The sequence below is a fragment of the Capra hircus genome, chromosome 1 (assembly GCF_001704415.2).
Source record: "Capra hircus breed San Clemente chromosome 1, ASM170441v1, whole genome shotgun sequence".
Lineage (NCBI taxonomy): Eukaryota > Metazoa > Chordata > Mammalia > Artiodactyla > Bovidae > Capra > Capra hircus.
In genome coordinates, this window is record NC_030808.1 from 106,263,386 (window position 1) to 106,274,256 (window position 10,871).

Here is a 10,871-nt window from a genome sequence, read left to right on the forward strand (position 1 = left end):
CACCCTGGAGAAATAACCCAAACTACAGTAAAAGCACAACAATACTTATTACAACCATATTTACTGTTTATAATGGTGAAAAGTCAGAGGAATCTAAATGTATACCAATAAGGAAGCAATTAAGTAATTCATCAAATATCCAGTAAAGTATTACTCTATCACTAAAAACTACATTGGAAATATAACAAAGAATTGTGGAGCAAAATAACTGAGTCTATACAAAGTGGGAAAAAAGCCAAGATTTAAAACTATATGTATATCATTATAACAATGTAAAATAATATTTTAAAAACATATAAAAAAAGATGAGCAAGTAATACACCAAAATCATAATAGTGAATGTGACAGAATAATGAAATTTGGAGTGATGTTTTTTTCTATACAATCATGTAGTCATACTACTTTTATAATTTTTAAATTATTTTTAAATATGTTTAATTTGCTGATTTACTTTAATATTTATTAAATAGAACTATTAAAATGGTAATAAAAATTAAACCACAAAAATATATTACTGAAGTAGTTCAAAATCAAAATAGAAATTAAGACTAAAACAAATGCTTCAAATATTAACATCCAAATTAAAATATTACTTTTTAAAAATCTGAGTCCCTATTGAATTATGTGCTTACATTTAAACTGGATAGAGCCTGGGAAACATTTTCATCTGAGACTGGATGATATACATACTTTTAAATTTAAAATAAGTGTCAGTGAAATGAAATCATTTATGATATATAAAGATATCCTGTTGTTTTTTAGTCTTAGAAAAGCTATACCTCATAATAAAACCTAAATTATTCCTAGTAACAAAAGTAAAACAGTAATAAGTGCTTTTCTACTTGAATAAATCTGATATTATATATAATGCCTATTTTCACTGTTTTAAAATGTGTCCGTTTAGATAAGGTATGACAGAAATAACGTTTTACAAATTGGGGTGCTAAACAGTCAACAAACATTTTATGAATCTCAGAAAATGTCTAAAGATAACCAAAAAAAATTTATAGGCAAAGTCACACTATTCTCACTATTGCCCAAATTTTCTCTTCTATCAGCTGCCATCTCTCATGTCAATGGTGCCACACTGGGTACGCTGGCAGCAGCCTCGCTACTTCAGAGGGTCTCCAGTTCATCTTTCCCCCTCTTCAGCAAGGACCCACACCCCAGGGTTTCCTCTTCTCTCCTCTGGCCCAGTCTTCCTCAACTGACACCACCCGCCACACACACACACCCTTTCCATCTTATTTCTTCATTGCGGTTTAGTTGCTAAGTCATGTCTGACTCTTTGCAATCCCATGTACTATAACCCGCCAGGCTTCTCTGTCCATGGGGATGCTCCAGGCAAGAATACTGTAGTGGGTTGCCATTTCCTTCTCCAATCAATCCTCTATATATAGATTAGAGGGATTAGGAAACCGCGGATTTAAAAGCCATTCCTTTGCTCAAAAATATCTACGGTTCTCCATTATCCACAGCACATGACCCAGGCTCCTCAGTGTGACTTTCAGTGTCAGGGCTGACAGCAGCTCCAGCAGCATCTCCAGCTCCTCACCTGTTTAAACCACAAAGTCCAGGCGAAGACTCCTCAACCGCGAGCCCCAGCACAGCTGTCATTGTGTATCTTGTCATTGTAAGTAATCACAATTTGTGACCAATAATGGCTCAAGTACCAAAACTGATGAACTACTTACTTTTTAAACTAAGCTAGAAAGGATTCAGGCTTATTCCTATAATATCTCCTCACTTAACTGCAATAGAAACAGGGATGGAATTTCCGCTAGAACGCTGTAAACTGCCTATTATTCTGGGTTCCCCATGGAGGGATGCTACACATGAAATCTTATCTGTCGCATGAGTCAGAAAGCTGTTCCAAATCAAGGCTCCTCACAGAGTGGCCTCACCAGAGGCACCTTCCACCTGAAAAGGGAACAAGCAGCCTGCCTCACTTCAAATTGTGGCCAACAACTAAACTTTAAAAGCCACCTTTCTGCTCATAAAAAGCAAGGGGAGGGGGACAGAAGGACTCCAGAGGTAACCAGAGACTAAGAGAAGAGCTTGTTTCAGAATCACTCTACTCCATCAAGATGGAGACAGCTTATGAGCAGGTTGGAGGCCAAGAATTTCGTTTTCTGGGTTTTCCACTCACAGCGCTGATATGAAGTTTCTTTTTTAAACAAATATACTTAACTTTAAAAAACAGATGATCTAAAAAGCAATATAAAGTATATCATAAAATAGAAGGTATTTAAATAAAGAAGAAAATGTGTGGGCTTCTAGATCGCAGCAGATGGGGAAAGCCTGCTCTAAACAAATAGAGCCACCTGCCTTTCTTCTACTGTGCCTGCATTTTATGTCTATACCACTTTCACACTTTTTTCTTTCACCTGTAATGTTATCTTTTCATTCTCCCTCCACCCAGTCTCTGTGCACTAAAATGGGAAGATACAGTCAAATGTCAGTTCCTTTACAAAATTTTCCAGGACTCCCCAAGCTCCCTTAGTCAGGCCAGCACTCTTGCAGGTGGTCCAACTGCATCTTGTAGTTCTGCTAGTTCTTTAAAAAAACATATCTCTTCAAGTAGATGGAATGCTCCCTGAGGGCAGCGAATGCACTGACTATAGAATCACAGAGAACAGAACTCTTGTTTGCCACAAGCCACAGACTACAGAAAATGCATGTTTAATTAAACTGAATTTCTAAACAATCTGTTCAGAAGATGCAACAAAGTCAGCAGTCAGGATCTTACATTCACCTACAAACAGCCACTGAGCACAGGACAGGGGTGGATTATTAAAGGGAAAGTGCCTCCCTCTTTGGGGGCGGAAAGGTTAATGTGTCATTAAAAGCCAAAACAATCTGAATTTTCTCTTAAACCATAAGTCATTTGCCCACACTAAATCTACAGGCTTCTAGCATGTCAATAATGTGGGAGTCCAACATTTACTAACAGCAGCAGTAATGTCTGAAAAGCAGATCATTCTTTGTGCCACTTATAATTTATTTATTTGGAACTACTATGTCTTATTTCAGAAATATCTAATGAAACACATAAACACATATACCACAAGATAAACTGGCATATCTAAAAGGAGAAAGAGAAAAATGGGACAGAAGAAAAGTAAACGTAGGAAATATAAAGTTTCCTCGGAGTAAGCCTCAGCTGATGTACCAAATTAATAAAATTCTCCACTCTTGCTAGAGGTAGGTCAGGGGTTTGGCTCTAACACTTCTGGCAGCCAACAAACACAAGATAACCCAATCATGATTCAGCATCCTTACGATAAAAACAAAAGGCTCTCAGTGAACTCTCCCTCCCTTGGTCCTTATCAAGAGAAAACCATCTAATGTAACAAAGTCCTCAGTGACATCCTGCAGTTGATCTGTCAAAGCATTTTGGAAGACCATCCTTCACACTAATCCTCACAGGCAAATGCCAGCACACGCATCAGTAAATACAAAATGACAGAGAAGAAGGTGATAAGGGCACCCGAGGTACACTGCTCCCTGCAGGTCTAGATCTATCAGAAACAGATTTTATTCTATCTAGACTAAACCTAAAATCCAGAGGTTTCAGGCATCCAATTCTCTTTGAAATTATAAACAAAACTTGATGCTCATGTACATTTTTCTGGGGGATATGTCTATAGTTTCATAACATCTTCAAAGAGAAGCATGACTTAAGAAAAGTTAAGAACCACTGATCTAAAGAACCAGACTGTATATATTCTTCAGGCAACCCTTCATAAGCTGTTTTTCTTCTGAGCTTCTAAGAAGCGCTAAGCCCCAAGACCATAGCTTCTGACAAGCATCTGAAATATAGCTTCTCTCTGAAGTCATGTGTGGAACTCTAAGCTTAAACCACTGGCCAAATTGTGTGTTAATTGTATGATACAATGATACATGACTTTGAATACAGTAATGCCCATAAGCATACAGAGTACATAACAATTATTCTTCTACATAGTTTCAGCCATGAATATTGAAAAAAGTGCCTCAAAGGATCGGTGGTATTTCTTCATTAATATAAAAAGTTTAAAAACAAAAAACATCTTTTGCCTGTGAATAAAAATTACAGATAAGTGCCAAAAACAATTTTCCTAGATAAACAGTATTTTATAATCTTAAAATAACCTTTCCACATTAGTTGATACAATCTACACATTGTTTCCTTTTTGTTGCTTTAATTTGCATTGTACAGCAAAACATTCATTGCCTTGACTTTAGACACACACACATAGAGTCAACCATCTACCCATAGTATGGTGGTCAGAATGTCTCAAGGGCCCAAGGGCATCAAGTGAGGAAGCTGACCTATAGAAACTCTTGGAAAAAAAAAAAAAAAAACATGGCTCATTACGATAGCATCCATCTAGGAGCCACAGCCATTCTGGGTCTGGTCCTCAGCATAACAAGTCCAGAGACATAGCTTTGTCAAAAATAAATAGTGAATAGACTCAAGAGAACTAACTCATGTTAACTTAACTCATAAGAGGCTAAAGTACAAATCAGAATACCAATTTACCAATTAATCATAAAGAATATTCCTTTTTACTCATCAGAAAATTTTCACCTGAAGTCAGGATGCTACTTCCCCAATGCTAGGATACCTGAAATTCTAAATAAATAATTGGTTCACCAAAAGTTAGAACAAGCAGTGCTAGAGAGTTTGGTACATACCTAATCTATATCCAATATACAACTTTCTAGTGATCAAAGTTGTAGCTTTCATGGGTAGAGTCTCTTTTCTTCTGTTGAATACTGTGGCCCCAATACTGTGGACTTCTTTGTCTCTAAGCTTTCTTCTTCCACATCCTTCTAGCCATCAAGTATTTTTCTAGATAGGCTATTAAACAACTAATGAAGGTGAACCTCACATGCATTATTATCCATATTTTTCAGACTAAAACTTCCCAAATAAAGTTGCTTAAGCAAACTTGCCCGAGGTCACAGACAGTTTAAAGCAAAGTGTGGACTGAAAACCTATACATTTAACCTTGCAGTAAAAGAAGCTTCAAGATGTCTTTCCCAGGGCCTCTGACCTCTCAATTTGACTAAAATGACAATGTTCCGATAAGACCCTAACTATAACCTCAAGCACACCATAATTCCTGGTATACAGGTCTCTCTCTCTCACCAAACTGAAACTCTTTGAGGAAAGGAATTGTATCTCATTCATCAGTGTATCCCTAATGTGATATCTATTTACCTAGGTAAATATGCAAATAAATTTATCCACTGGTTTAATATAAAGATTATCAAACTAAAGGCCTTGAATAAGCCGCGCAATCTTAGGAAAGTCACAGCTTCTCCTGCCATCAGTAAACATACCATCTAAAAAGCAGAATGAAATAGATATACAAGGTGGCTGAGGTTCTTTCTATATCTAAAAGCACTACCATTGAAGATGGGTCCTGATTTTTAGTAGCCTATTTTATTAGTCTGAATTATTATAAATAAATTAAATTCCTCATTTATCTTCCATACTACACTACAGACAACACATAGTTATATACACAGAGTTCAGAAAAAGCTTCCTCTTTTCTGAAAGGTGATAACTATCAACCATACCAAAATCAAACAGTGGCACCCTCCTCTGGTGAATATTAAAGGCGTTAAACCACACAAAAGATAAGATTTCGATGGTGGGATTTTCTTTGAACGAAAGAAGCAAGAGAGAAGCTACCTAATATTATTTGCCATCACATTCCCAATAGCAATTAAATAGCTCCTTTTTATAAATTTATTTTGTCCTAAAACAAAGCCAAAATGAATGAACTGGCTACAGTCTGTACAATGTCATACAGAGAACAATTTTTCTATTTTTCAGTGTACTGATAATACTTATTATTTTGCAAACAGCAAACTTTTTAATGGAAGGCACAATGAAACTCATTTCATAGTCTGGCTAACGATGATCTCCTTTATTATTTAAAAATTTAATGAAAAGCCTTATACAGGTAAAATACTTCCAATTAAATAGAAGCATTTATTATGGCCCTTTTCTGACTGATACATCTACCAGAAGGTAATACTGAATTTTTCAACCTGAAATCTGTTGGAGTCTTCAACATTTAAGTTTTAGAATATCAACTTGGAAGAAAAGTTTTAAACACCCCATTCACTTACATGTTCAAAACATAACAATCCAGCACACCCAGACAAGCACAGCCCAGAGTTTCACAACATTAATACTACATCTAGACCTTTAAAGTAATAAAACTGTACTTTCTAAGACAAGAATCAGACCTGCCAACAATTTTAATGTAAAAGTATGTAATAAACATAATCTTTATTAAATGATTTATAAGAATCGAGGCACAGTGGAAACCTACATTACCATATGTAAAATAGATAGCCAACAGGAATTTGCTGTATGACTCAGGGAACTCCAACCAGGGCTCTGTAACTACCTAGAGGGGTGGGATGGGAAAGTAGGTGGGAGGGAGGCTCAAGAAGGAGGGGACATATGTATACCTATGGCTGATTCATGTTGATGTTTGGCAGAAACCAACAAAATTCTATAAAGCAATTATCCTTCAATTAAAACAAATAAATGTAAAATATTTTTTTAAGACATAAAATGAAAATATAGACATTCTGACTCAAACCAGGAAACATACCAGTCATTATATTGGCAACCTCCTTCAGATATGTTTTTACCCAAGTACACAGTGGCCCTTCCCTCAATTAACTTCATATCTTGGCCCTTCCCTCAGTTAACTTCACACCTTTCACCCACTCAAAGGAAAAGAACCCCAAACTATATACGAGGCTACAAAATTACAATCCGTGAGAAAACTTCATTTTGAAACACAGAACACAGAAAGGGCTGCTGCTGCTGCTGCTAAGTCCCTTCAGTCGTGTGGGACTCTGTGAGACCCCACAGACGGCAGCCCACCAGGCTCCCCCGTCCCTGGGATTTTCTAGGCAAGGACACTGGAGTGGGTTGCCATTTCCTTCTCCAATGCATGAAAGTGAAAAGTGAAAGTGAAGTTGATCAGTCGTGTCCGACTCTTTTCAACCCCATGGACTGCAGTCCACCAGGCTCCTCCGTCCATGGGATTTTCCAGGCAAGAGTACTGCAGTGGGGTGCCATTGCCTTCTCCGACAGAAAGGGCTAGGGTGGATGAAAAATCGCAAAAATTTATTTCAGCTCTACCAAATAAACTTTCCAACTATTAGTAAGTTGTCATTCCTGGCAAAGTTGGTTCTACCAGGCAGGTAGATGCAGTATGTTGTAAAGATTAGCAGAGTGTTGGCTGAAGTGACTTGGTACCAAAAGAGACAACCAATTGAGAGCTCTCTCAGTGTTCACCAAAAACAAGGTGAGATGAAGTCGCTCAGTCGTGTCCGACTCTTTGCGACCCCATGGACAGTAGCCTGCACCAGGCTCCTCCATCCATGGGATTTTCTAGGCAAGAATACTGGAGTGGGTTGCCATTTCCTTCTCCAGGGAATCTTCCCGACCCAGGGATTGAACCCAGGTCTCCTGCATTGTAGACAGAAGCTTTACCATCTGAGCCACCAGGAAGAACAAGCTTAAAAGAGAATTCCCGCTACAGCCCACCCAGAGACCATAAGCTCCAAGACGAGAATGAGGGGAGGATTGGATGGGAGTATGGGGTGGAAGGGAGTGATGAAGGAGTAGCAAATGTGGCGGGGAGGGGCGGGGATATGAGTAAGAAAGTACGCTTTAAAAAAAAAAAAAGTGTGCAGCAATGAAACTCCATTCCAAACTGCCAGATTTAGAGATGGGGTGGCTGAACGACGTTTACCACTCACTTCACCTGGGCCGTTGCCCAAGGAACAATGCCAATTCTCGCTCCGACCTCCAGGAAATCTAAGCCCGGGCAAGCAATCAGGATGCCGCAGAAATTCTGGAGAGGGACCTGAACCTCTAACGTCATCTCTTGCTCCTGCATGAACCCCCGAATAAAAGAATTTAGAAGCAGGGAGACGTCTCCGTCCCACGCTGGCTAGGGGAATTTCGCAGTGGTGAAATCTGGGCACCGCTACCTCTGCGGGGTTTGCCACCTCTTCTAAGGCCAGAGGGACCTAGGTCCAGCGCCTCGATCCCGCTAAAAGCGGCCGGCAAGCTAAGCGCTGCTGTCAAGTGGCCGGACTGCACATGCAAAGTTAATGGAATTGGGAAGGAGCCCAGCGCTGCCCCCTCGGGTTTCTCCTCTGGAAGGAGATGGAAAGGAATCACAGCTTCCTCCGTCCTCACTAAGCACTCACTGACTCGTATCTGCAGATGTTATATTTTTCCTAACGAAAATCAAAGATACTTTATTCCTTCTTTGTGCCTACTTCGGGTTCCAACCCAACATAACAGGGGCGCTGAGGCCCTGGACCAAAGTTGACAGTAGAAACCATTAACTCTCCCAGAAAAACTAGCACAGTCATTTGCTGCGTTCTGGCCTTGAAAAACTTCATAAATTATGAGGCACGAAATAGGTTATAGATGACCCTCCCTCCCCCGCATAGGACCCTCTGTACAAAAGATCTGGATCTGGAAGTGTTTTTGACAACTTGGTCACATTTGGAACTAGTGGCTCTGTCCAACCCACCACCAGGTAGGTCATCACCACGCCCCTCGCACCCAGTCCTACCAGCTGCGCACACAACGTCCTGTAGTTCACATACAGACACACACACACACACACACACACACACACACACACACTCAAACAAAGTCTCAGAGAATTCCTACCTCGCCCCCGTGCCCGTCGAAGATCCCGAAGATAGAGGGGTGCGTCTTGTTGGCTAGGTCCGTAAGAACTTCGAAACGGTCCTCCATGTGGTCTCTCCGACCCTGGATGGAATACACCGCCACATTGTGGCTCTTGAACTCCCAGGTCTTGGAGAACTCAGCCTCCAGCACGTCGAGCCCCCCTAGTCGATCGTTCTGCATGATCTCGGCCACCTTGCCCTTCACCATCTTCACGGCGTCCCGGCTGGATTTGACGATGGTCTTCACCTCGTCCGTGTGGAAGAAGTAACTCCACAGCGCCAGGCTGATGCACAGCAGGAAGAGCGTCTCGGGTCTCAGCAAGAAGTAGCGCATGATGCGACCCAGGAGAGATAGCAAAGTCATTGTATCCTCTATCATTTATTATCGCTAGAGCCCCAACCACCAGCAGCGACGCGCGCCCCGAAGGCTGGCTGGGTCCCGGAGCACTGCGGGGACAGCCCGCGGGGAGGGAGGCGGAGCAGCAGCCGAGGGTAGGCGGGGGGGAGGAGGCTCACGGAGCCGGGAGGGAGGCGAACGATCGGGCAGCTCCGAGCCGGTCCGGCGAACAGAGGCAGTTTCCTTTTTGTCTCCCGGCCTCGGCGGCCCGAAGGCTAGCGCCTTGCGTACCGGCGCCGGTGCCCGCCGCCTGCTACCCCTCCCTACGCCCCTTTGTGAGGCGGCGGTTGCGGCGGCCGAGACGCCAGCGGTGGCAGAGCAGTCGCGGGTGCCGGGGCTGGACGAGAGAAATCAAGTTTAAGTTGAACCGGGCGGGTCTGCGGCGGTGGGCTGGAGAGTTTCTGGGCGCCGGCGCCCGCGCGGCCCCTCGGCTGGGGCCCCTCGCCGCTCCCGGGAGCGATCTGCAGGTGAGGAAGCGCGAGGCACCAGAGCCCCGCGGGCGAGGGATGCACGTCCCCTTGGTCACCGCCGCAGGGGAGCGCACAGCGGGCCAATCGCTCCGAGTCCTTCAGACACGCCAGGAGGGTGCCTCAGAGAATAAAACTTTTGCTGGAGCCTGGGCAGAGGCGGGGGTACCTGGAGCCGGGGACGCAGCAAGAACGGCGCGGAGCCGCAGGCAGCCGGCCGGGCTCTGCCTGCCTTTCCCCAGCACCTCCCAGCTCCGATCGGCACAGCTCGCGCGCTCCCTCCTGTCGCCGCCGCTCGCGCTCGCCCCGCCCCGCGCGCGCTCGCCCCGCCCCGCCTCGCTCCTCCCCCTGAGCCGGGACTAGAGGCCTGGAGGTGCTCGCGCCGAGCTGTCAAAGGCCGAGGCCGCTCAGCCGCGGCTGGCGCGCTTGCAGCTGCCGGAGGTCCGGACGAACCGAAGGGGAGGGAAGGGGTGCGTCTGCAGCGGAGCTCGAGTGGATGGTCTTGTGTGCCTCCTGTGCGAGCTCTCAGGACAACATAAAACTGACCCTGGTGGTCTGATCGGTGGTTTTCTGGGAGCCACGGCTACCGGCTGGAAAGCAGAGGGTCGCACTTGAGCGTCCCCCCCCTCCGGCTGGAGGCATGGTAGTGCGGTCCCCTCCTTGCCAGGCATAAGGCAAGCGAGAAGGGACGCACTTCTTGCTCGCAAAGCAAGGCAGAGCGTCTCGGACCCTTGGTTTTTTGTGACAGAGGCCTACCAGGGTCCCCCGAGAGTCTGAGAGAGATCGTCGGACCTGAAAGGCTTCTCTCGACGAGAAAAGATAGAAAACAGCAAGATATGAGGACTCAGAGCCACGTGGGAGTGCGTTCTGATAATAACCTGGGGAGAGTTGAGGATGGACTGGCCCCTCTGCGAGCCGCAGCCCCTGGAGTGGGGACTTAGCCGTGAAGGCCTTTCCGGGGTCGCAACCCTTCCACAAAGAGACACAGAGTCAGCTAGAATACGGAAAGAAGGAAGCCTTAAAAGAAAATATTGTGTTGCTACCCCTGTCCAGGAAGACGAGTGCTGATCTGCAGCTTCCAGTCCGCTTGAGAATAGAAGCTGTCTGATTCCCAACCCAGCCAGAGGCTGTCTACGCAAGCACTCCTGACTTACAGTGATCCCGATTACGTTTTAAAAAAATAAGAGGAGGAAAATACAACAAAATGTTAACGATGATTAACTACAGTAGTAAATTGTATGTGGTTTTCTTTTTCTGATTTGAACTTGTGT

At 43.8% G+C, this 10,871-nt stretch overlaps 2 protein-coding genes across 2 annotated transcripts in view; both read right to left on the minus strand.

The window, feature by feature from the left end:
- Positions 1 to 7,910, minus strand: part of LOC108636207 (39S ribosomal protein L37, mitochondrial-like) — a 214,585-nt gene extending 206,675 nt beyond the window's left edge. The window contains exon 1 of the mRNA XM_018049239.1: positions 7,791 to 7,910. Coding sequence (XP_017904728.1) covers positions 7,791 to 7,910 — 120 coding nt within the window. The remainder of the gene's footprint in view (positions 1 to 7,790) is intronic.
- The window catches only part of PPM1L (protein phosphatase, Mg2+/Mn2+ dependent 1L), a 330,246-nt gene extending 320,357 nt beyond the window's left edge, over positions 1 to 9,889 (minus strand). The window contains exon 1 of the mRNA XM_005675377.3: positions 8,717 to 9,889. Coding sequence (XP_005675434.1) covers positions 8,717 to 9,115 — 399 coding nt within the window. The 5' untranslated portion in view covers positions 9,116 to 9,889. The remainder of the gene's footprint in view (positions 1 to 8,716) is intronic.